At 49.9% G+C, this 25,975-nt stretch overlaps 3 protein-coding genes across 3 annotated transcripts; 1 reads left to right on the plus strand and 2 right to left on the minus strand.

Annotated features, from left to right (window-relative positions):
* Nucleotides 1–2,245: 2,245 nt before the first annotated feature.
* LOC136552567 (polygalacturonase inhibitor 1-like) lies at nucleotides 2,246–3,353 on the minus strand. The gene has a single exon (XM_066544126.1). The coding sequence runs from the start codon at nucleotides 3,296–3,298 to the stop codon at nucleotides 2,306–2,308; it is 993 nt and encodes a 330-aa protein (XP_066400223.1). The 5' UTR covers nucleotides 3,299–3,353; the 3' UTR covers nucleotides 2,246–2,305.
* Nucleotides 3,354–7,787: 4,434 nt separating this feature from the next.
* LOC136552569 (uncharacterized) lies at nucleotides 7,788–10,616 on the minus strand. The gene is made up of 2 exons (XM_066544128.1): nucleotides 10,361–10,616; nucleotides 7,788–8,250 (listed from the first exon to the last, which is right to left on the minus strand). Exons 1-2 carry the CDS (start codon nucleotides 10,614–10,616, stop codon nucleotides 8,024–8,026), a joined length of 483 nt encoding a protein of 160 aa, XP_066400225.1. The 3' UTR covers nucleotides 7,788–8,023.
* A 205-nt stretch (nucleotides 10,617–10,821) lies between these two features.
* LOC136550302 (uncharacterized) lies at nucleotides 10,822–25,615 on the plus strand. Its single transcript, XM_066541833.1, has 3 exons — nucleotides 10,822–11,153; nucleotides 21,685–22,034; nucleotides 22,533–25,615. The coding sequence occupies exons 1-3, from the start codon at nucleotides 10,946–10,948 to the stop codon at nucleotides 25,422–25,424; spliced, it is 3,450 nt and encodes a 1,149-aa protein (XP_066397930.1). The 5' UTR covers nucleotides 10,822–10,945; the 3' UTR covers nucleotides 25,425–25,615.
* The last annotated feature ends 360 nt before the right edge of the window (nucleotides 25,616–25,975 follow it).

Genomic DNA, 25,975 nt, shown 5'->3' on the forward strand with positions numbered 1-25,975 from the left:
GCCGCTCCGATCTCTGCGGCCTGTTTAGATGCCGAAAGTTTTGGCAAAATGACACTGTAACAGTTTTCGTTGTTATTTAATAATTAGTGTTTAATCATAGTCTAATTAGGCTTAAAAGATTCGTCTCGTGAATTTCGTTTAAATTGTGTAATTAGTTTTATTTTTTATTTATATTTAATACTTCATGCATACGTCTAAAGATTCGATGTGATGAGAAATCTTGAAAAATTTGACATTTTGAGAGGGAACTAAACTGAACTCTTGTTTTGGGACGGAGCACTTCCCCCTGGACCACTTTCACCCAGCAAGTGAAGATATACCCTCATCATTCGCCTCGTGTCATAAATTCAGCGACCTGCCAGCTCGTGGAGTAAAGGGAAAGGCGGTAAAAAAGCAGGATTTGAAACGGCTTGCTGCCCTGGGCGGCTGTGCGCTGCTCTCGTGCAACGGTCGGCCTGCGATGAATGAAATACGCGCCGCGTGAATGAGCACTTTGCAGTTGCAGCAGTACTAGCTGTAGGAGTACTGCTGGTAGCCTGGGGTCAGTTTAGTTCCAAAATTTTTGGCAAAATAGGTACACGGTAGCATTTTCGTTGTTATTTGGCAAATAGTATTAAATCATAGTCTAATTAGGCTTAAAAGATTCGTCTCATGGATTTCGTCTAAACTGTGTAATTAATTTTATTTTTTATTTATATTTAATACTTCATACATGCGTCTAAAGATTCGATGTGATGAGGAATATGAAAAATTTTGCAAAATTTTTGGGGAACTAAACTGGGCCCTGGTACTGGGGGTTACGAGTCCATACAGCTAGCGCATTCTAGCCGTTAGAAACAGAGTCAGAGGGAGTCTTGGCAAGTCACCATTGTCCGGAACAAGCACAGAGATGGCACGACACGCGTCGTATCCAACTGTAGGAACTGCTAAGCATCCTGAGCTACCAGAGAATTAGGGTATGTTTGGAACATAGTAATTTTATATATAAAAAAAACTGTATAGAAATTTTACAGACGTTAGATAAATTTACAAGCAAATGTAGTATGATCTAGGCCTTGTTTAGATCACCTCCAAATTCCAAGTTTTTTCACTCTCTCTCCATCACATCAATTTTTGGACGCATGCATGGAGCATTAAATGTAGATAAAAAAATAACTAATTGCACAATTTAGTTGTAAATCACGAGACGAATCTTTTGAGCCTAGTTAGTCCATGATCGGACAAAGTTTGTCAAATACAAACGAAACGTGCTACAGTATCCAGATTAGCAAAAATTTACAATCTAAACGAAGGCCCTAGAGAAAAATTTCGTGTTCTGAAGCCAGAGTTTTTGGATAGAAACTTTACAGACATCAGCTAATATGATTGAACTTATCAGTCTGGCTTATCAGTCATGCAGTGTTTTTCTCTCACAAGATCAGTCATGCAGTGTTTTTTTCTCACAACAAATCAGCGAACCGTACTTTTCAGCGAAGCGAGATCTCTCTTCATTGCTCTCTGAAGCCGGAGTTTTTCTGTCATCTCCGTCCGTCTCTCGGTCTATGCTCCCACGACCCTAACACAGGGCGTGTTTAGATGCAAATTTTTTTGGGTTTTGGCTACTGTAGGACTTTCGTTTGTATTTGACAATTAGTGTCTAATTATGGACTAATTAGGTTTGAAAGTTTCGTCTCGCGATTTCTCACCCAACTGCGCAATTAGTTTTTTTTCGTCTATATTTAGTACTCCATGCATGTGCCGCAAGATTCGATGTGATAGGTACTACGCAAAAATTTTGGGAACTAAACATGCCCACAGTTTGGCTGGAACACCAGCTTGTTAAGGTCGAAGTGCTCGTGCTTGCCTGATGATTCACTTCACCGACCACGCAACTTCGCAGTGAAGCGCATCTTCTTATATTACAAAAAGAAGAGGAAAATATGATTTGTCATTTATAGTACGTAAACATCCTTTTCATACATCAGGCCGATCGATCGGATCCATAGCAAATACACACTACATCGCACACTTCAGCAGACAGTACACGTACACAGCTGTCGTTTCGTACACGCTTAACTGCTCAAGATCAACCCGGCCGCGTAGCTAAGCATATTACCACCACCACCACCACCACGCGGCCGTACTTTTGTCTATAGCTAAACACCAGGCACCGTCGTCGTGCTTACAGGCACCACGATCGGGACGCGAAAAACACACGTGCGCCGCCGCACGCCGACGAGGGAGAGAGCAGAGACCGACGAGGGAGAGACCGAGGAGAGCAGAGCAGAGAAACTCCGCTCCGGGGTCCGGGCGACCGGCTCACAGCTCACTCCAGGTCCTGGCACCCCGCGAGCGGGGTCCCTTTGCGGCACTGGTTGTGCGCGTACGGCTTGCACCCGTGCTTGATCACGCCGTGGCCCTTGGGGAGCGGCCCGCACAGGCGGTTGTAGCTGAGGTCCAGCTTCTGCAGCGTGGACAGGTGCTCCAGCGACAGCGGCACGGTGCCCCGGATTTGGTTGTGGGACAGGTCCAGGTACGTCAGCTCCGGCGGGAACACCAGCTTGCTGAGGTCGAAGTCGAGGTAGTTCCACGACAGGTCCACCTTGCCGATGGGCCGGCCGGCAACGAACAGGTGGGAGGGGTCGCCGGTGAGCTTGTTGTGGGAGAGGTCCACGGTGTTGATCTCGTCGTGCGCGTCGTCGCGCGGGATGAGCCCCGTCAGCTGGTTGTAGGACAGGATCAGCGACCGAAACTGCCCCTGCACCAGCCCCGCCGGGATGGTGCCCGTCAGCTGGTTGTGCCGGAGGTCCAGCGACCGGAGGTTGGGCAGGTCGGCGAACGCTGACGGGATGCCGCCCGTCAGCAGGTTGCTGGAGAGGTCCACGGAGTCGAGGCTGCGCAGCCGCGCCAGGGACTCCGGGATGGCGCCGGAGACGTTGGTGTGGGAGATGGTGAGGAACTCCAGCTTGGACAGCGCGGTGAGGCAGGTCGGGATGGAGCCCGTGAGCCCCGGCAGCTTGAACAGGGTCAGCGACATGAGCTCCGTGAGCCCGCCCACCGCGGACGGGATCTGGCCGTGCACGTCGTCCGCGGCGTCGATGAAGACGTTGTTCACGCGCCCGGCGTCGTTGCACCGGAGGTGGTCCCACGCGCAGCAGTTGGGCGACGACGCGGTCCACGTCGACAGCGTCGCCGGGTTGCCCAGCGCCTGCTTCACTCTCAGCAGCGCGTGCAGGTCGCTCGGTGAGCAGGACCGCGCCGGCGCCGTGGACGCCGACGCCACGAGCAGGAAGACGGCGAGTAAGGTGGCGGACGCCATCGCGCTCGTGTGCGTTCTGGGAGAGCTGGCCCTCGAGTGTGGTGTGGGAGTGCGGAAGTGAGGCGGACGGAGGCTCCTATAAAAAGGGCGCGGCGTGACGGGATAACCCCTTTCCTTTTTCCCCTCGGCATCTTGCCTCGGTTTTTTTGACCACCCACCACCGGACCGGGGCGCGTGCGCAGACGCCGGGATCGCCAGCAGCGTGCACCGCGAGCACCACCGTGGCTGGCATGGTCCTGAGAGGCTGAAACACTGACTGCAACCGGACAAAGCCGCCCCCGTGCCGGAGTGTCCAGTCCGGCGGTAACTGGCCGGGAGGGAAGGATCCGAGTGGGTTCGCCGGCGTCGCGGCCTCGGGCTCGCGCGATTCGTGCGTGCATGATTAGCATTAGCATGTGGCGCTGCGGCATTCGTCCGCTCCTTTCGCCGGCGTGCGTGCACATTATTGGACGGCCGTGTAGCGCGGCCCTGGCCCTGCCTCCTACACGTAGAGTCGGAGAGTGAGTAAACTCGCGTACATGTGCGTGCTGATTTCCAAGAACCGAGATGGGCGTCGCCTAGCTAGCGCCTGCCCTGGATCCGCTTGTCCTGGTTATGCTTAGGCATTCTAAAAATTTTCAACTCAAAGTGTTACATCGAATCTTGCGGCACATGCATGGAGTACTAAATATAGACGAAAAACAAAACTAATTACATAGTTAGGTGAGAAATCGCGAGACGAAACTTTCAAACCTAATTAGTCCATAATTAGATACTAATTACCAAATATAAACGAAAGTGCTACAATAGCCAAACAGTATCCAAACCTAAAAAATTTTGGGAACTAAACGTGCCCTTAGCAAAGGCCTGGATTAAAGGACACGCAATTAAGTGAGCTACTGTTTTATTGGGATTGCTTGTTTAGTTATTGGACAAACACAAATCGAGAGCATCTGGCCTGGAGATTGTTTAATCCAGATTCGAGAAACAGTTGTAAAGCTTTGTACAGTTATGGAGCACTGTACAGCAACAGCCTGTAACTGTAATGCGACCACTCTCAGGTCTCAAACAGATCTTTGGTGGTAGGTCGGTTAGAGCGTCCACAGTGTGCGCTCCGTCCGACGTAATAAATGCGAAGATCGACCTGGCTCCTATACACTGTCAACCCGATTCGATGGAGAAGCCGCTCCTTTGTATCGAACCCGGCTCCAAACTTTCACGAAGAAGGGGATCGGTTGTTTTTCTTATGGGCATGGGGCCCACGTATAGAACAAACCCCGATCCTATACATTGCTGGTAGCATAACAGATGACGTCTAATCGTTCATGGGGCCCAGCTAAGGACCACCCCTGGATCTATACACTGATGGTGCCCTTATGTTCGTTCACGAGATCGGGATTAACGAGCTGCTCGCTCATAAGCCAACTGATGCTTTTCGCTGTGAGAGACGATAAGTTCAAGAGAAAAACTCGGACAGTGCAACTCATGTTCAGAGAGGGCGTGCGTGCCGTGAAACGTGTGAGCAGTAGCAAACATCGCCACCTTCTGCCGCCACAACCGAACGTTATGTGGCGTCAGAACCGCCCACGCATGCCGAGCGAGCAGGCGAGCAATCATCTTCTGAGTTCTGATCGGCGCAACAAACAGAGCTCTCGTCGGGCCCTTTTGCAGCTCGGCCTCGATATCGCGTCGTTTCTGGGGCATTACGTATTTTCTTAATGTTTTCCGCAACACGGAGGCAGAGTCCCCCCATGTGAGAGCTAAATAATGGGGGCATGGAGGCGTCCGACAGGGTTCAGGCCGCACACGAGAACGCATGTGAAGGAGAGAGAGATGGAGCCCGACGAGACGATGGTGGCGAAGCGAGAAAAGAGAAAGGATTCTTTCGGCCGCCTTTCTTTCTGGTTCTGGGCACGGGCAGGCAAGCCGCTGCTGCGGCAGCAGCTAGCTTTGCTTGATGCTCTGCACTTGCGCTCTCGCTCGCATCCTCCCTCCAGCTGCGCACCACATGGCCCTGCTGCTGCTCTGTGCTCTGATCACCAGTTCGGCAAGCGTGCACGTTGCGGCGGAGAGCCGCGATGAATGCCACCATTTTACGCGTTGTTTAGACGCCACCAAGGATCGGGTTGGTTAGATCGTGTGCCGAGCAGTGAGTGAGTGATTGCGGTACTGCGATCCACGATAGTTAGAAATGTTCGCAGGACCAGATTTGGCATTATGACCGACCAAGTGCGCAAGGGGCATCTACTGCTCTCCTACGACGGACGATGGATAAGCTCGCAATCACTTCGCTGCTCCAACTCACAGTCTCTTGGAAGCACGCACAGGTGGGCCTACTAACTCCTCGCGTAATTAGTGAGGTAGCATCTTCGTAAATGGTCAGTGAGTGATCGGTCTCATCAACCCCGCACAAAGCTCAAAAGCATACTGAACAGTGCCGTAACGCAGTCCGGCCGGTGGCAACTGGCAAGCACCTGTTCGCTGAAGCTGAAATTATGCTGAAATATTACGACAGAAAAACATTGTTCTATGTTTGAAGAATAGTACTAAATAAGGTCCAGCACAGGGCGAAGATCTAAAGGACTGCAGGAGTACAGGATTTCACCGCCGCGGTAACAAGAACAGCTACCGGTTGGCAGGCACCCGTCACGTGCATGTCGAAAAAAGCTTGCCGAGAGGGGAAGAAAAAATCTACTGCTACACGCCAACAAATCGACAGCCGGCAAGTGTAAAAAATACGTACAGGGAGAGCCTGGGGCACGGACACGTAACCGCCACTCGTTCGTCACCTCGTGAGATCTGCAGGTCCGTGCCGTGTACCTACGGTGGCTGGCCGTGGCCGGAGGTAGGCCAGGCTCCGGCGGGACGCCAGCCCGGCCGTGCAGGGCCAAGCGAATTATTACCGCCTGATTCGAGCCACGCAAGCACACATGCATGCATGCATGCTCGCGGATCGCGAGCGCAGCAGACAGCGTGTGAAACGTTTGCTTCCTCGCTACTGCGCTAGTGCGCCCCGGGCCACGGGACCCCGCGCACATCATGGCTTCGTGACAGCAACGGCGAGTCGGCGACCGCGACCGTTGATTCGATCGAGGAAGAGGCCGAGAGCGAGCTCCCGGTGGATCTGATGATGATCTGATCCTCGCGCGCGCGCGGCCGCGGGTCCGGCCGAGCTGCCACCCCGAGCCCATCACGAGGCGAGCCGCGGGCGCATGGGCCGGCCGGCCGCGCCCGCCGACTACGTCGCGCTCGGTGTCTGAACGAGGGCCGGACACTTGTCCCGGCCCGCGGTGGCCTCCCGATAAGGTGCATGGATCTGGGGACGGCGCTCGCACATGACGGGGACTCTCTCTGGAGCGAGCGCGGCGGTGGCACTGGCAGCGCTTGCTTTCTTCCTGGAGCGCCGAGTTAATGGCGATGTGGACGTCGGTTCGGCACGGGATCTGCCAGCACGAGGTGAAGTCACGTTTCGTTCAGCAGTCAGCAGTCAATGGATTCGTTTCACTGTTGCTCGTGCAGCAGCGGCAGCTTCCGGGGAGCTCGACGTTGAACGCGGATACGTACCCGTGCTGGTTACGTTTTGCTGTCATTATAAGTCGACTTATCAGCCATGATATAGTATTTTTCTCCCCTAATAAATCAGTCATATAAATCAGTATAAGCGACTTATAGATCAGCCCAACACAACCATTAGATTCGGCAAGGTAGCGCTAATTTTATTTAACTGAACAAAACCGAGCACGCGGCACATGCGATGCTGGTAGTTGGACTGCACGTCGCGTGGCGCCCGAGGGGAGGGCGATGAAGCATGTTCTTCGTTCGGCTAGATTAGTCGGCATGTTACCAGGCTCGGCTTTTAAAAACCTTATTCTCAGCAGTGATCAGCCGAAGATCAGATGCGTGCGGCGTTTCGACGGGCCAAAATGAAGAAGAATAAACTACGATTGATCACGGGGTAGATGAAGGCCGATTTATATTATTATTAATAAAGATTAATAAAGAGGAAAAGTGTGCTGTCGTCCGCGAAGTTATTGTGAGGTCAAAGTTTCGTTCTGTAGCCCCCCAGAAGGTTAGTGTGTTCTGTAGCCACACTGAAAACAAAAAGCGCACTGTTTATCGCTAGGACAAAATATGATAGATACTGTATCTAGGTCTACTAAGATATACAGCAAAGCAATTCGTGGTCTTGTTTAATGAAAGTTGAGTGAACGAGAAAGCTCAATGTCTACTGGAGAAGAAAAGAATGAGGCCGACAAGCGAACTCAGTGCTACAATATTTAAGGATAATGAGGGGAAAAAAAAGAAAGAAAAGAGGAGGGGGGAAGATCAAAAGAAAATAAAAATGAACATCCGATCCTAAAATACAGTCAGGACATGTTAGATCTAGGGAGCAGAGCACCCTTTCTCTCACTTCATGACCGTGTTTCGGTAGTGCAGATCCATGTTCACTCTTGATTCCCTAGTTAATGTAACTGATAAACAAGTTGCGTATGGTTTGTTAGACTAAGAATGTTGATTCCCACAGATGTGGTTGATCCACATGTCATCTTGTGTAATTTAAAGCAGAGATGGAGGAGCATGCAAAACACACCAAAACTCCCAGCCATTTGCCAAGAAAACTAAATCCCAGCAAATAATGGTTCACTTAGGAAGCTAATGTGAGTCCACTGTCCACACAATTAAATATTCCGTTTCACTTGGGACACATATCTTTAACAAAACTGAATGTTGTGCATTGTGCAGAGACTACTCGGATGGTCTGTCTGCTGGATTGACTAGAGGCGCTCTCTGAATTCTTTCAGGTGGATCGAAGCCGTCCACCGAAGGTTTGACGTACAGATTGAACGTGACGTTGGTGAAGATGGTGAGGATAACAAGTCCAAGAGTCGAGAATGCCACATATGTTGGAGAGAATTCTGGGAGTTCATCGGTTGATCCCCGCCCTGTTATCATGGCTCGGTCCAAGTACGGATCTGTTTCAAGCAAACGATAGTTAATATACTACACATAAGTAATATGACGTCAAAACGCTGTAATCGAGCAGCAACCATTTTTATTTGAGTTTTCTCTGCAGGTGTGCTGTCTCAAAGAAAATTGAGTTGGCTTACAGAACAATTGAAATTTTGTGCGCAGGCAGTACTAACTGCTACTCGCTCTGTACCAATTTATAGGTCATTTTGATATTTCTAGATACACAACTTTTATTATGTATCTAAATATATGGGAGTTGTTCGGCTGATGATTTTTATACGGATGATAAGCCGGCTGATATTGTTTTGTTGTGGGAGAAAAATAATGTATCGTAACTGATAAGCCAGACTCATAAGTTCAAACGAATAGGGCCATCGTATATTTAGATGTAACAAAAGTTACGTACCTAAAAACCAAAACGACCTATGTTTTGAGACAAAGGGTGGTAAGTAGTAACCTCAGTCTTTAGGTGGCTCAAGATCAGTAAATGGTTTTTCATTTATCTTCGCTAAAGTTTATTGAAGCGTTATTCTATGTTCGACCTTTAAAAGAATCTCTTCCAAATTTTTTAGACCAAGCATTTAAACTTAAAACACATGACGACAGTGCTTCTTCCATACTCCCTAAGAACCTTAATTGACACTGCACATCAGTTATCCCTACACAAGAGATACGGCAAGTTCATCAGCACGACTGTAGTACGTACTGTTCCACTAGTACTATTTACTTAGCTACTATGCACGTGTTTAGTTCCACTTCAAATTTTCAAAAAGTGCTACAGTATCTATCACGTCGAATGCTTGCGGCTCATGCATAGAGCATTAAATGTAGACGAAAAAAACTAATTGCACAGTTTGATGGAAAATTGCGAGACGAACGTTTTGAGCCTAATTAGTCCATGATTGAACACTAATTACCAAATAAAAACGAAAGTGCTACCGTAGCCCCAAATTCCGACTTCTAAAACTAAACACGCGCTATAAAGTGACAGGGGTTGTACACTTGTGCAGCACGCAGCATACTGTAGCATCTCGCAATTTATACCTCTAAACCCAAAGTTCCTACAGAACACACAGGACTGGTCAATCCCTTCTGAATGCGGTAGCCCGTAGGCAGGTCAAAACTTTCAGTATGAAAGAGACAAGACAACCTTGCATTGCACGTTACAAAACTACACAGGCCCTGTTTGGTTTCCAAAATTTTTTACCTTCTACAGTAAAAGAGCACGTTTAGACACATGGAGTACTAAACGTAGACGGAAAAAAAAAAACTAATTGTACAGTTCTCGACAAAATCGTGAGACGAATCTTTTAAGCCTAATTAGTCTATAAAAAGCCTTAAGTGCTACAGTAACCCCACATGTGCTAATGACCGATTAACTAGTATCATTAGATTCGTCTCGCAGTTTCTCGATGGGTTCTGTAATTTGTTTTTTTTATTAGTATCCAAAAACCCCTCCCGATATCTTTCCGACACATCCGATGTGACACCCAAAAATTTTCACCTTCCCAACTAAACACACCCACAGTTTAATGTTGTTGGCGTTCCAGAAAACACAGATTCATGCAAACAAGCACTAGTTCATGCAAACAAGTCTTGGCACCGACGAAGATATGTCAGGAAGTTCCCTTTTCGCTGGTCTAAAACTTGACTAAAAAATACTATTCTGGCTGGTTTGTTGCTAGAAAAAAACATTGTTCGACTGGTTTGTTGAACAGTAATACGTGAGGGGGACCAGCCGGCTGGCTGGTCTCTTCCAGACCAGCGAACGAACCTCAATTTCAATTGAGGCCTCGTTTAGATTGCAAGTTTTTTCACTCTCTCTATCACATCAAATCTTTGGACACATGCATGGAGTATTAAATGTAGATAAAAAAAAACTAATTACACAGTTTGATTGTAAATTACGAGACGAATCTTTTGAGCCTAGTTAGATCATGATTGACAATAATTGTCAAATACAAATGAAAGTGCTACAGTGCCAAATACTGATTCATAACCTCAGTCTAAATAAGGCCTGAAAGATCAGGAGAATGGACACGTACAGAGGCTACTAGCCTACTCTACTAGCACTGGACATAGCTGAGATGAGTTGGCAGAGGCTGGAATTACCCGGAGGAGGCGTTGGCGGCCGCAACTTGGGCTCGACCAGCCTTTCCAGCAGCGCGTCCAGCTCCTCCAGCCGCTTCCGCGTCTCCTCCGGCGTCTCGCGCCGCGCCGCCTCCTCGCCCCCCTTTCCCGCCGACGAGAAGCTGATTAGCTTCCGACACGTCCTCCCCCTCCACTCACGCACGGACCGGACAAGACCCGCCGAAAACGCTCCTCCTCCTCCGGCGCTCGGAGCGAGCGGGTGGACTGGCACCTGCATCCTTGCCAGAGGTCGCCCCGCGCGCGCGTGTGGATAACGATTTTGACGACCTAAACGGGCCAAATGGAGCTATCAGGCCTTATGGCCCATGTTATTTCAAGTAAGTTATTAACGGGGAAACAGGCATACGGCCCAAACAAAAACCACAAGTCCACAAGGGCCTACGAAGCTTAGATCCACAGTCCGTCAGTCAGAGTCACCACTAGATTCGCGTATAGCGAAAGCTACTGGTAGATCGCTCGACAAGTCGAAGGTGGATCGAAGCCACCGAAGCGAGCGGCGAGCGCACGCACCGGCACAAGCACAACACCCGGAGGAGGAGGTGCGAGATGGGGGCGTCGGGATCGGGAGGCAACGAGCCCGGCGGACGGCCCTGGACGGCGACCAGCACGTGGGCCCCCGGTCCCGCCGGCGGGACCGTGGAGGACGCTGTCTCGTTCGAGACCTCCGAGGACGACGCGGAGGCGTCACTGGCGGGCGTCGTGCTCTGCCACCAGTCGGCCGGCGACATGGCTCCCTGCCCCTGCGAGGTCACTGGTGAGTCCTTGCTTTGTCTTCGGTAGTACCAGCCTAGTCAAAATCTGGAGGTTTGTTTCGAATTGCTGTGCTCGCGTTAGTCGAATCGTTGATCGGATGCGGCTGCGTGCTCTGTTGGGAGTTGCTGTGTTGCTACTTGCGTCGGACATTGTCTGAGCGGGCAAAATCTAGTAAGCTTGTACTATCTAAACCGAATTGGCCATCGACTGTTTGGGTTCTGGGGATCTAGTGCTGTGATTGTTCCATTGGGCTGGAAGTATCGTATTAACTAGTTGGCCCTCCGCGCATTGCCGCGGAGCATGTATTCTAGTACTATATGTTTGAAGTGAGAATATGAGAAGTATCATAATCATAAGAGAATAAAGGAGCGGACAAAGTAAGTTTTCGTTATGGTAGCAGACCCTATAACCTGAAGCTCAATTCAGATAGACCTGTACCATTTCTATTAAACAGTAGAATATAATCAAATTAGCAAGAGGAGGATGAAAATATTATTGCACTTCTGGTGCAAGAGGTGGGAAGCTCCACTGTTCAATTCCTAGGTTTTTGTTCGTCGTGGAATCTGGAGAAAGTGATTTCTAGTCAGTGTAATTAATTTTTTTTAGAGAAACTTTGTATTAAGTTATCTGATGATCTACTGGTGAAATAAATGTTCAATATAAGCAGATGAGTGTGAAAGAACATGATACAAAATAGCAAATTAGAAGTCTGACATCAAGATGCATGTGCGCATTTTAATACAAACGGTGGATGGGAATATGTGTTTCGGTGGCAGTAAGTGTCATAAGTGTGCTATACACTTGCAGCTATAACGAATTTCAGTAAGATATTTGACTATATGATAGTAAATACATTGGGGAGAATTACACAAATGAAATGTGAGGCGAGGCATAGGGTATGTAGCATGAATAGCTTGGAGTAGAACTAACAAACGTCGGGTTGATTTTTCTGAAAAAGATCGTTGTAGTGTGTGAACGTACGTTGGTGTCGATTGGCTAGCTGATGGATAAGTCATGTGTGGCTGGTCTTTGTGGGGCTGTTGTTGCTCACATGGTCCTTGTGGCTGTTTTTCTGTTTTTAGGACAGCATCTTAGACAAGAGGACAGCATCTTAGATGACAGCATCTTAGACTAGAGGACAGCATCTTAGCTAGGACAGCATATTAGCATCTTAGACTAGCATCTTGGCATATGCTTGGCTGGCTAGCAGCCTATAAATATGTAACCCCAACCCCTCAGGTTGGTATGACATTTGTGTGAGCTTGTGTGAAAAATAGACAAGAAAATTGCCCCAACTCCTAGTGTCATCCTCTCTCGATGAGAGTAAGAATTCTCCTACTACCAAGAGTGAGAATTCAGCGACTAACAAGTGGTATCAGAGCCGTAGTATCCTGTAGCCTGAGCATCTCCTGCTCATCCCCTTGCCCAGCCTCGCAACAGCCCCAGCTGAGAGTAGCAGCAGCTCCGTCCGCTCCTGTTCACTCCTCTCCCAGCTCGTCTGAAGCAGCCCTCTCCCCACGCAGCAGCCCCCCGGTAGCGCGTCATGTCCGCAGGGCAGTCTCAGCGCTCGGTCGCCTCGAGCACGCGGCATCGGTAGGAGGCCGAACTTGCCGCAGCAGAGGAACGCGAGCGAGTAGCGGCAGAGACCGCTGCGGCGGCGGCAAGGGCGTCGAGGTTGGCAGCGGCGGAGCTGGCAGCAGCCAGAGCGGAGGCGGAAGTGGCGGCGGCGGCGGCGAATGCAGCGCGTGCGGCGGCAGCGGAGGTCGAGGCTCTGCGCGGCAGCATCAGCAGCTCCATTTCCGCTGACGACACCGCCGACGCGGACCTCGAGCTGCTAGAGAGGGAGGCAGCGCGAGCGCGGGCGGCGCAGTGGGCAGCCGCGCACGCCCACGAGCGTGGCGGCAGCCCAGACAGGCGCGGACGCGCTGGCGGCGCTCCTGGAGGAGGCGCGCACGGCAGTGGCGCCCTGGGGCAGCCGCGCACGCGCACGAGCGCGGCGGCAGCCCAGACAGGCGCAGACGCGCCGGCGGCTTTCCTGGAGGAGGCGCGCACGGCGGCGACGTTCCTGAAGGAGGCGCGCACGGCGGTGGCGCTCCTGGAGGAGGCGTGCACGGCGGCGACGCTCTTGGAGGAGGCGCGCACGGCAACGGTGGCGGACGGGTCGATGGAGAGCGCGGCTTTCACAGGCAGCATGGCTCTCTCTCCCCGGATCGGTACCGACGGGTCAATGGAGAGCGCGGCCTTCACAGGCAGCGTGGCTCTCTCTCCCCGGATCGGTACCGTGGTTACCACGGGCTCCAGGCTGTTGTCAGGGACGTCGGTCCCGGCGGTGGGTGGCCCACCCTCACCAAGACCAACTACGTCGAGTGGGCTGCGGTGATGAGGGTAAAGCTCCAGGTGCGGCACATGTGGGAGGCAGTCCGGTACGGCGACGTCGACTACGACCTAGATCGACGGGTGCTGGATGCTCTCATCGCTGCAGTCCCGCCCGAGATGCAGTTCTCGCTTACCAGCAAGCGGACTGCCAAGGAGGCTTGGGACGCCATCGCTGCGGCACGCATCGGCAGCGACCGCGCCCGCAAGTCCACGCTGCAGGCACTTCGCAAGGAGTGGGAGAACCTGGCCTTCAAGCCAGGTGAGGACGTTGATGACTTTGCTCTCCGTCTCAACACTCTGTTGCAGAAGATGGTGCAGTTCGGCGACGACACCTACGGCGAGGAGAGAGCTGTCGAAAAGTTCTTCCGCTGCGTCCCCGAGAAGTACAAGCAGATGGCTCGTTCGATCGAGTCGCTGCTGGATCTCTCCACGATGTCGATCGAGGAGGCGATAGGTCGCCTCAAGGTCGTCGACAGTGATGAGCCACAGTCCCTCTCGGGGCCCATCACCACTGGCGGGAAGCTCCTTCTCACTCGGGAGCAGTGGCTTGCCAGCCAGGGTGACCGGAGGAAGGGGGAGCCTTCTTCCACGACAGACGGCCGCAAGCGTGGCAAGCCGCGCAAGGCGCGCAGAGACGCCCAGGCCGGGGCGCGAGGACGTGCCGAGGGTGATGCCCGCAGAGGCGCCCAGGGCGGCGTCGCCGGCAGGCACAAGCCGGCACGAGACGACACCTGCTGCAACTGCAGCCAGCTTGGCCATTGGGCCAAGGCTGTCGACAGCCACGACGCGGCCAGGCCCACGTCGCACAGGCGGAGGAGGAGGAGCCGGCTCTATTCATGGCACATGCCAGCATCGAGCTACCTCCAGCGGCACCGGCCGCAGCGGCTCTCCTCCACCTCGACGAGCCAAAAGCACACGCCCTCCTCGGCGACAGCTCCGGCAACGACAAGACTGACGGGTGGTGCCTCGACACCGGCGCCACCCATCACATGACCGGTCGACGGGAGTTCTTCACCGAGCTTGACTCTGGCGTACGAGGCTCCGTCAAGTTTGGGGATGCCTCCGGCGTGGAGATCAAGGGCGTCGGCTCCGTCATCTTCACCACCGTGTCTGGTGAGCACAGGCTGCTCACCGGAGTCTACTACATCCCCGCGTTGAGGAACTCCATCATCAGCTTGGGACAGCTGGATGAGAACGGTTCGCACGTGGTGGTTGAGGACGGAGTCATGAGGATTTGGGATCGTCGTCGTCGCCTTCTTGCCAAGGTATCCAGAAGCGCAAATCGACTCTACGTCCTTAACGTGCAGGTGGCATAACCCCTCTGTCTCGCTGCTCGTCAGGACGACGAGGCGTGGCAGTGGCACGAGCGTTTCGGGCACCTTCACTTTGAGGCCCTGAAGCGGCTCAGTGCCACGAAGATGGTGCGAAGCCTGCCGTGCCTCGACCATGTGGAGCAGCTCTGCGACGTCTGCGTGTTGATGAAGCAGAGGCGACTCCCCTTTCCCCAGCGGGCGAGCTTTCGAGCCAAGGAGAGGCTTGAGCTTATGCACGGGGACTTGTGTGGCCCGGTGACACCGGCCACACCGGGAGGACGACGCTACTTCCTGCTGCTCGTCGACGACCTCTCCCGCTACATGTGGGTGATGGTCCTCGGCAGCAAGAGAGAGGCTGCGGACGCCATCAGGCGCGTGCAGGCTGCTGCAGAGGCGGAGTGCGGCCGCAAGCTACGCGTGCTGCGCACCGACAACGGCGGCGAATTCACGGCGGCTGAATTCGCGTCGTACTGTGCTGACGAGGGCATTCAACGCCACTACTCCGCGCCGTACAGCCTGCAGCAGAACGGCGTCGTCGAGCGGCACAACCAGAAGGTTGTGGGGATGGCTCGGGCCCTCCTCAAGCAGAGGGGGATACCGGCTATCTTCTGGGGAGAGGCGGTGGTGACGGCCGTCTACATCCTCAACCGCTCGCCTACCAAGGCGCTCGACGGCAGGACGCCGTACGAGGCTTGGCATGGGCGCAAGCCGATGGTCTCCCACTTGCGGGTCATCGGCTGCCTCGCATTCGCCAAGGAGCTTGGCCACATCAGCAAGCTCGACGACAGGAGCACTCTGGGAGTGTTCATCGGCTACGCGGAGGGCTCGAAGGCCTACCGCATCCTCGACCCGAAGACACAGCATGTGCGCACGGCGCGCGACGTTGTGTTCGACGAAGGGCGAGGATGGGCGTGGGACAAGGCAGTGGACGACGGCTCGGCTCCGACGTACGACGACTTCACTGTTGAGTACGTCCACTTCGAGGGAGCTGGGGGAGTAGGCAGTTCTTCTTCGGCGAGCGCGTCTACCCCAGTCTCCGAGCCTCCACCGACCCCGGCACCTTCTACTCCGACAGCACCACGCTCTACAGCCAGGACCTCGGCTGCGATGAGCTCTTCGCCGGCTCCACCACAGCCGGCAACGCCACGCACTCCAGCACCGACAGGCACCACTCCGGGCACGTCTACTCCACCACCAGCTCGTGTCGAGCACGGCCCGGTTGAGCTCGCTACTCCGCTCTCTCACGACGAGGAGCGCGTCGACGCGTACCACGACGGCGAGCCGTTGCGGTACTGTACGGTGGAGAACCTTCTCGGCGACCAGCCGGTGCCAGGACCGGTGCCTCACGACCTGGAGGCGCAGTTGCACCTTGCGTGTGACAACGGCGAGCCTCGGTCGTTTGCAGAGGCCGAGAGACACGCGGCATGGCGCGCCGCGATGTAGTTGGAGATGGATGCGGTTGAGAAGAACTGCACTTGGGAGCTTGCTGACCTTCCTCGTGGTCACCGCGCGATCACCCTTAAGTGGGTGTACAAGTTGAAGAGGGATGAAGCCGGCGCCATCGTCAAGCACAAGGCTCGCTTGGTGGCACGAGGTTTCGTGCAGCAGGAGGGGGTCGACTTCGACGATGCTTTTGCTCCCGTGGCACGGATGGAGTCCGTGCGACTCCTCCTTGCGCTAGCTGCCCAGGAGGGCTGGCGTGTTCACCACATGGACGTCAAGTCGGCGTTCCTTAACGGCGACTTGAAGGAGGAGGTCTACGTGCACCAGCCACCGGGATTTGCGATCCTCTATGGCTTGCGGCAGGCACCGAGGGCGTGGAATGCCAAGTTGGATTCCACGCTAAAAGGGATGGGCTTCGAGCAAAGCCCGCACGAGGCGGCCATCTACCGACGGGGCAATGGAGGAAATGCCCTGCTGGTGGGTGTCTACGTCGACGACTTGGTGATCACCGGCACCAAGGATGCGGAGGTGGCGGCATTCAAGGAAGAGATGAAGGCCACCTTCCAGATGAGTGACCTGGGGCCTCTCTCCTACCTGGGAATCGAGGTGCACCAGGATGACTCCGGGATCACGCTTCGACAGACCGCGTACGCCAAGCGCGTCGTTGAGCTAGCTGGGCTCACCGACTACAACCCAGCTCTCACTCCGATGGAGGAGAGGCTGAAGCTGAGCCGCGATAGCACAACGGAGGAGGTGGACGCTACACAGTACCGGCGCCTTGTGGGGAGCCTTCGCTACCTCGCCCACACACGGCCGGACTTGGCATTCTCCGTCGGCTACGTTAGTCGGTTCATGCAGCGACCGACGACGGAGCACCAGCAGGCTGTGAAGAGGATCATCCGCTACGTTGCGGGGACTCTCGACCACGGCCTCTACTACCCGAGGTGTCCTGGGGCGGCACACTTCGTCGGGTACAGCGACAGCGACCACGTCGGCGACATCGACACCAGCAAGAGCACGAGCCGGATCCTCTTCTTCCTCGGCAAGTGCCTCGTTAGCTGGCAGTCGGTCAAGCAGCAGGTGGTGGCCCTGTCCAGCTGCGAGGCCGAGTACATAGCGGCCTCCACCGCTTCGACTCAGGCGCTCTGGCTCGCTCGACTGCTTGATCTCCTCGGCAGAGACACTAGAGCGGTGGAGCTCAGGGTGGACAGCAAGTCCGCTCTGGCCCTGGCAAAGAACCCCGTGTTCCACGAACGCAGCAAGCACATCCGGGTGAGGTACCACTTCATCCGAGGCTGTTTGGAGGAAGGGAGCATCAAGGCGAACTACATCAACACCAAGGACCAGCTTGCAGACCTGCTCACCAAGCCCCTTGGGAGGATCAAGTTCCTTGAGCTCTGCTCCAGGACCGGGATGGTTCAACTCTCCCACAAGACGACGCACAAGACTTAGGGGGAGAATGATGGATAAGTCATGTGTGGCTGGTCTTTGTCGGGCTGTTGTTGCTCACATGGTCCTTGTGGCTGTTTTTCTGTTTTTAGGACAGCATCTTAGACTAGAGGACAGCATCTTAGACTAGAGGACAGCATCTTAGCTAGGACAGCATATTAGCATCTTAGACTAGCATCTTGGCATATGCTTGGCTGGCTAGCAGCCTATAAATATGTAACCCCAACCCCTCAGGTTGGTATGGCATTTGTGTGAGCTTGTGTGAGAAATAGACAAGAAAATTGCCCCAACTCCTAGTGTCATCCTCTCTCGATGAGAGTAAGAATTCTCCTACTACCAAGAGTGAGAATTCAACGACTAACACTAGCAGCAGTCCAAGAGTTGCTGGCAGCACATGTTGTCGGCATGTTTGTATAGTGTTTGAAGAGCTGAGTCGTCGGGCACAGCGAGATGAATGTGAAGATCGAGCATTGTGTTCTGTGTGACATACATACAAAGAAACAAAAGAGTTAAAGGGCAAACATGAACTTAGAATGAGTATTCATAGCTCTGCTAAATTCACCTTAATGTCTTTGTAGAGGAACAGATCCCCTGCGCTTTCTGCACCCCTGACCACCATTGAAATAATTAGAACCTGAGACATGCTCTGCAAGAAAATTATAACAGTTTGAGAAGGGAAAACAGATCAATCCCCATTACCAAAAAAATTGAGGAGCAAAAAAAAAAGAAAGGCACAGGAGTAGGCAAATAAATTGGATATGGTAGAATTGCACATGATATAGCACCAGAAAGGCAATTGAGATAATAAAAAGTGACAGAACCATAAATAAAGAGAATCACCAGAATGGGCAGAATTTGTTTCATTAGGAGGTGGCTGCTGGTCTATTACAATTAATACATTTCTATCATTAGGAAAAAGATCAGCAGGTATTGATGTGGGGTCATTGTCATCCACGAACATAAGTACATGCCTAATTCTTCGACGCGATGGAAGGAGCGCTATTTCAGCATGCGGTGCATAAACAGATCAAGTAGAACAATAGGAAACTAAACTGCTAAAGGAGAATCACTGGAGAAGAAGTAATAAGTAAGCTGGTAAACAAAGGAAGGGCACAACTACATCCAAGAAATAGAAGCAGCCCATACAAAAATAAAATGAAAGTACAGGAAGCACAGTTCATCCATGGCAATAAGCTAATGGGAAGTTTTTGAAAGAAAAATACAACATAAATGCATATAATTACCACAACGTTTGCCATCCGGTAAATGTGAAGCTGTCATCATTGTAGGCATTGTCTGAAGTGGATGCAACGTCAGGCATAGACAAAGTCTGCTGCTAATTATTCGTTGCAATGGAAGATGAAATCCTGAGGTATACCTTTCTGGTTGATATAGTTTTGCATGAATGCATCCAGCTGTGATTCATGGATAGCGGTACCTTGCAGGTGGACGACATGTATTTTAATCATTATGTCACAACTCAAACCAAACAATGGACAAATCAAATCTAGCTTGACGGTAAAACTTTTTTTGTTTAGTCATCGAACCATGTACTACATCTGGAAGAACAGTCCTTTGTCTGGGATTTCAAGGGCAATTAGTGAGTACCCCTAATGCCGCATATATGTCTCAGTTTCAGAGGAAGCCAACGCATTTACAGAAAATATATGTCCAAAATGCTGCTTGCTACCAATGGATGTCATGGAACAATGAGAAGGGATATGAACACTCCATAGCAGATGGAACTTAATAGGTCGTATGTTCGGTGATGCGATGCAGTTAACCTGCAAGAACATTTTCAAATTACTGCAATGATACTGCAGACTACTTTGCACAATAAACTACTTAGAACACGCCAATTAGCAAAGAGCTACATCAAGAAGAAAAAGGAAATCCAAGACATATTCATGTACACCACTGTGAAGTATGGAGTTCACACATTCGGAAAGATCAGCCAATTTCTCAGCACAATGCAAGAGAGGAAGATGTAAAATGGGTCAATTTTGATGCCCCAAAAAATAAGAAAATCCAAGACATATTCACAATCCTAACAGTTTTAGAAATGAACCAACATGAACAACATGGATTTGAACCAATACAGGGATGCACACATTGGCTAAGCAATAGGATAGTGGCATACTGCCAAAAGCATCAAACACAGGACGAAATCATGGCCGTGGAGTAAATCAAAGTAGAGGACCTAAAGCCACCTGATGCGTATTTCAATAGCATTGCTGCTCAAAATCGGTGCTGAGAAGTGCATACATACCCTGAGCTGCATAGATGAAGTCGAACACTGGTAGAATATGATGGAGTGGAGCAGCCAGGCATACCAATCGAGGATTGGCTGAAGTTGTCGCGTCTAGGTCCGATGTGTTGTAACCTGGTTGAGCTGGGGACCTCTGTAAATTCACAGGCATGCATGGTCGATAAATTTTGGGAAAAAACAAAGTTGGTAGTAGGCATAACACGATTGTAAATCCAGTAATCAGATGAGAGACGAATAGAAATAACCAAATAGCATAGGTTAGGGTTTGGGTGCTTTGGCTTCGCGCAGCAGTACGGCAAGGGAAGGGGTGGGCATACCTGTTGGGGCGCTCGTCGCCGCCGAAGAAGGTCCCGTCGATAGGTTAGGGTTTGGGTGCTCTGGCTTTGCGCAGCAGTACGGCAAGGGAAGTGGTGGGCATACCTGGTGGGGCGCTCGTCGCCGAAGAAGGTTCCGTCGAGAGGGCCTGGGCAACCGGCGTGCGGCGGCGCGTTGCTCGGGCAGCAGTCGCCGTCACCGTGGGGATGCAGCAGAGAGGGGTCCGAACCTGCGGCTGTCGCAGGTGCGGCGCCTGTTGGGGGCTGAAGATGACGGTGGCCGAGACACCCGGCTGCCCTGGACGCGACACCGGCGGCGAAGGCGAGCGTTGTGTGGGTGAGGTGCTGGCATGGAGGCTGGTTCGAGGATTTGGAAGTTTTTATTTTTTGGCCGGGCTCTTTTACGGATGGGAAACGAAAGGTCTCGAAGCGGCCTGTAAACTTTGAGCACATGCGCGCCGCAGAGGGGAGGAGGAGAGGAAGCGACAATGATGAACAGGGTAACAGTGTAACAGTAACGGCCGGGCCATCTAGACGTGTATTGATTTTTATTGATGCTTTGGGATCCCTTTGTTAATCTTACGTGCTGTTAAACTAATGAACTTTAAGGTCTTGTTGAGATGCACAGACCCTGCTCATAATGTTGGTACAGACTACTGAAGTTGATGTATGATCACTAGACACTATGTGAGATATAGTGGGTCCATTTTCTGTTGAAGGAGTGGTGGTTACTTACATATAACAATCTGATGCTTCTTATTCAGTCCACGATCATAGCAACAGTAATTGGTAGTTTCAGATGGTATGATACTTCAGAAATTACATTAGCTGGTGTGTTACATTTACTATAACTTAACATTGACATTGTCGGATTCTACTTTAACATGGAATCTGGAATCTGATTATGGCATTGTTCCCAATTCTACTTTGATAGCGTCATTACTGGTTTTGGCCTGTTCATCATTACTGGTTTTGGCATGTTCTATTGAACATTTGAACTGTTGAATTCCTATGGAAGCCTTTAGTAGTGCAAATTTCTAGACAGTTGCATTCTCATTCTGTATACATACTTGAAGTTGATTTTCATTTCATTCTATAAATACCACAGTACCTTTTGTGGATATATTTCAAGTCATTTTGGTTGGCTAGGACATCCAAAATGACTTGAAATATATCCATGAATCCCTGTCTACATGTACAAATCCCCTCCATGTAAGCAGCTGTCCTTTGTTGACATCCATAAACTCTGTATTAGGTGATACAATCACCGTCATTGCGGCATCATGTCGCTAAATTAATATATATGCTTTTCATCAAAAAACAAAGTCATTTTGTTATGCGCCAGACTTATTCAAGGATTTTATCCAGTTAGTTTCAGGGGAAAGTATGAGATTCACAGGGTATATGTGCGAAGCACAGCTCGGATATATGAACTATACCACTCTCCTGATGCAAAGGGTACCAGCAAGGATTATCTATGCACTGTGCGTTGTGGACTTGCTGTTAAAGAACCGCAGCCCTGTGGTGAAGAAATTATGTCTCAGTGGACTGGCAGTGCTTTAAACAGTGACAAGCGTGAACATGAGGCAAAAAGTGTAAGCAGTGGTAGTGATGAAGATAGTTGGATTGATGTCAAGATTCCAGAATCTCCTGCACGAAATAAAACACTAGAATCTGAAGATAGGAATGTGATTCGAACCTGCCAAGAAAATACTCTGGTATGTAATTATTTTTTGGTTCTGCACAATAAACATTAGTTAATACTTATTTATCACTGAAAGTTTCTACTGGCAGTGGTTTTGACATAGATCTCCTGAACTTTGTCGAACCTGTAGAATTAATCCAATCTACAACATCATGAAAAAATTGATTTGAATGCACATTGTAGATTTGTCAAACTGAGAGATATTAAATTTTCTGTAGACCTCTGACTCTGACATGAAATGAGTAAGCGTTGGGAGATAATAGATATTGAATACCAGAGATAACTAGATCAGTTGTGTGATTTTTAATACTTTGTGTGAGTTTGTTAGATAAAATAAGGATGGTTTTTCTTTGTTCGGAGTTTCTTATTGAGTTCATTTCAAAGGATCTACAGCCTTTTTGTTAGCGGTACGTTTAGTGAAGTGGGATTGATGAGCAGGCAGACTTACAAGTTGCAACTTTGGATGTAGTAAAAACATCTTTCTTATCTTTTGTTATTATATGTATTGCAGGCACACTATGAAGCTACTGCCGAGATGACTGATGTGAACCCATGTGTATCTCTTACGATCCGTCTTCTATCACTTCAGTCAAAGACATCAGTGCACATTGAGGAGATCTACGTATTTGCGGATCCTGTTGAGTTCACCAATGATGATTCAGTAAGAGGTCCTGTAAACATGGGAGGCAGTTCTTTGCTGGCAATGCTTGTTCCTGGCCTTATGCAAATGTCTAAATCAAGGAATTTGAAAATTGATGACAGTTATTTTTCTGATGGATCAAGGAATCAAGAGGGCCGCACATGTGAAAGGGTTACACAGGAAGCAGGGCTGCGTAGCACAAACGATTCAAGATATACGTCTGCAGGGATAGAAAGTGGAATGAGCCCTATAATTGGTGGTGCAGCATCTGATGAAAAAAGTAGCGAAGGTGAGTTCCAGTTCAAGGACCCCGATTTTCATCCATTACCTGTACAAACATTAGAAAGTACACAAGCGCCATCAGTGAAGGACCAGCGAGAATTGAACACAGGTCATCTTGCTAATCCCCTCGTGAATGAAAACTTTACTCCTTGTAATCATATTGAGAGAAAGTTGGATACTCTGCTCTTGAAGGTAGAGAAGATGGAATTATATTGCTCAAGGTTTGAGGACAACATGATAAAGCCCCTTGGTAGCATTGAGGCAAGGCTTCAACGACTGGAGGAACAGTTTAATTCGTTCTCTGTGGATATTCAGTCTTTGAGAGGTTCTTCTGCATTTAGGTCAGCACCAGATGGTATGTCTAATACAACGAGCTCACAGGAGGAAGCACATAATGATGCTAATGATAAAAGTACTCCTACAACTGACAGGAAGCCAGGTTTAGTTGTCAGGGCGCCAGATTTTATGTCAGATGATTCCTGTTGTTATAATGTAATAACTAATGGAAACCATGTTAATTTTCGTGGGCCTAATGTGGTGCCAAGGCTACTTGTGAAGGTCCCTGATTCTATTGCTCAACCTGAGCTAACTGATGGAAACCTTCATGATGGGCCTGCTCTATCCTCTGAAAAGGAGCGTAAAACTTCCCCAGGTTTAGTTGTCAAGGTTCCTGAATTCCCAGATGATGATGATGATGACGACGAAGTGGAAAAAAAGAAACAAGCTGAAGTTTGTGGTGATGGTGAAGATCACACATGGTCTGATGATACTCCGAGGAAAAGCACAGCTGGCAACACCAAGAGCAAAAAATCTGTATCTATCAATGGTGCATTGGCGTCTGCATTGGAGGCATTACTCACTTCTACCAAAGAAACATCATCTTTGAAACCTGCTGTTTGCACTACCAGTAATTTATGTGCTGAAAATATCGGTAATTCCTTCAGTTGTTCCCTTTCTCCTGGAAAAACTTGTGAGATGTCCACTAAAGATGGTTCAGCTGACCAATTTCTGGGTGCATCTGGTGATGCAAATTTGGTCGGTGGCTTCATATCTTCTCCGGATATTGACACAACTCCACATAATTCTCTCTCAAAGGAAATGTTGGATAGCAGGGTTGAGATAAATGAACAGAACGATGATATTAATACATCAAAGGTGGCATTTGTTGCAATCACAGAACCATTGGGTGTTCCCTCACAGACTGATACAATTGAGGAATCTATTGATGATGGAAGTTGCGTGAATAGACAAAACAATGGTCCTAATTTGAATGCAATGCCATATGTTGTGAATACTGGACCTTTGGATCCTCCTACAGCTTTTGAACCTGTTGATAGTGGAGTTGAGGTGAATGGAAATAGATCTTCCATATCCTTGGTGGAGTTTCTTGCAGCAAGGAATGCTAGCTCTTGTAAGAATGGTACTTCTGAGGTATGCCTTGGTAATGATGGTGCTGAAAAACTGTCTTTTGAGAGAACATCGGCTAGAGCTGATAAAAATTCAAAAAATGCCAGTCAACTTCTAGTGAAGAGAGCTCTTGAAGTCGATGCAGATGAGGGAATTTTTTTGTCTAGTGTACCCATTGGGGCAAAATTTGAAGGATCAAGCAGTAATGCCCCCATAACTAGGGGTGGTGATATTAATAATACGAAAGCAGCAGTCTCAGATGAGGAATGTGGCCTGAAAAGTACAGAGAATGGATTTAGGCCTTCTTCGATGATGGACTCTATATTTTCTCAGTATCATGCTACAGATTCCAATAAAAAATTGATTGAGAACAGCAGTTTGGACTGGAGTCTAGATGAGAGTTTTTCAAAACAGAATGGGGAACATTCCTGTTCAAGTTCGATTAGCATGGGTATGGAGTCGTTTAGTGGAGCACCTGCCAGAGAACCTATTATTTCAGGGAATGACACATCAGGAAATTACGTTGAAGATCTTGCAGGCATTGGAGATCGTCCTGTTGCAACAATAATTTCTGGGGAAGAGCTGCAAAAGGTTTATGATTTGCTTTATGAGTTTAAGGATGACATGCTGGGCATGACCTCCGCAGCAAAGGGTACAAATAAGAGCAGCCCGTCCCTTGAAGCCTTGCTTGCTGAATCATCTGATTCTGAAGCACAAAATTCTGATCTGGAGGGTATTGACAGTGGTGCTGGCATTGGCTCAACTCGACTGTTTAGTACACTCTCATCCTCAGACGACGATGCTTCTGCTGCGGATGAGCCTTTAGTTGATATTGCTGACCTGACTACACCATCAGAACCATATACTTCTGCTCTTAATAAGCCTCTGGTTGACGTGGCTGACTTGACAAACCCTTCAGGGATAGATGCTTCTTCAGTGAATGAGCCTTCAGCTGATGTGGTTGATCTGCCACATACTTCAAACGTGCCTTTGGTCAGTTTGGATGATCTGCCAAAACCTCCAGAGACGTCTTTTGGTGGGAGCAGTGGAGAACATCTTGACAGTCTTATATGAGGATATGCGATACTGATAGTTCAGAGATGAGCGGAACATACTCCTGCTGCACTAGTTGGTGTGTCCTGTACAGTGATGACCGTTTTCTTCTAAGCTATGCAGAAGTTTTTGTACATAAATAAGTCTTTATGTCTGCATCAATTTATACTAAATACTATGAAAGCAGAGTAACTTTGGTTTTGGGTTGCTAACTTGCTATTCTCCCGTTCGTGTAATCCATTACAACCTAACACTTGAGGATAAACTTTTTACTGTTGCCCGTTCATTTTCAAGTTCTGAGCATTGCAGGAGAGAGCATACCACTTTACTAGACGCGCCTATATTGGTACCATTTCAATTGGCAGCGAAGTTACCAGACCTGAGTTACAATCAAGGATCAACCCTTCATCTAGACCAGACAAGGTATGGCATAACTTCACTGCGTACTTTTCATTATCTCCCTCTTCTCTGATACTTAAGCATAACTAAACTGCTTTAGTAGTAGTAGTAGTATGTAATTTCTTGTACTAATCGCGTGATCATTTAACCGCTGGCCGCTGACAGGTGAAGCT

Source organism: Miscanthus floridulus, chromosome 4 (genome assembly GCF_019320115.1).
Source record: "Miscanthus floridulus cultivar M001 chromosome 4, ASM1932011v1, whole genome shotgun sequence".
NCBI lineage: Eukaryota > Viridiplantae > Streptophyta > Magnoliopsida > Poales > Poaceae > Miscanthus > Miscanthus floridulus.

Bases quoted from the DNA above. Each gene is read 5' to 3' on its own strand.
- LOC136552567 (XM_066544126.1), bottom strand. From the start codon at position 3,298: ATGGCGTCCGCCACCTTACTCGCCGTCTTCCTGCTCGTGGCGTCGGCG.
- LOC136550302 (XM_066541833.1), top strand. From the start codon at position 10,946: ATGGGGGCGTCGGGATCGGGAGGCAACGAGCCCGGCGGACGGCCCTGG. The intron at 11,154-21,684 runs GTGAGTCCTTGC...GATTTTATCCAG, and splicing joins CTGCCCCTGCGAGGTCACTG to TTAGTTTCAGGGGAAAGTAT. The intron at 22,035-22,532 runs GTATGTAATTAT...TATGTATTGCAG, and splicing joins CCTGCCAAGAAAATACTCTG to GCACACTATGAAGCTACTGC.
- LOC136552569 (XM_066544128.1), bottom strand. From the start codon at position 10,616: ATGCAGGTGCCAGTCCACCCGCTCGCTCCGAGCGCCGGAGGAGGAGGA. The intron at 8,251-10,360 runs GTAATTCCAGCC...TGCTTGAAACAG, and splicing joins GCCGCCAACGCCTCCTCCGG to ATCCGTACTTGGACCGAGCC.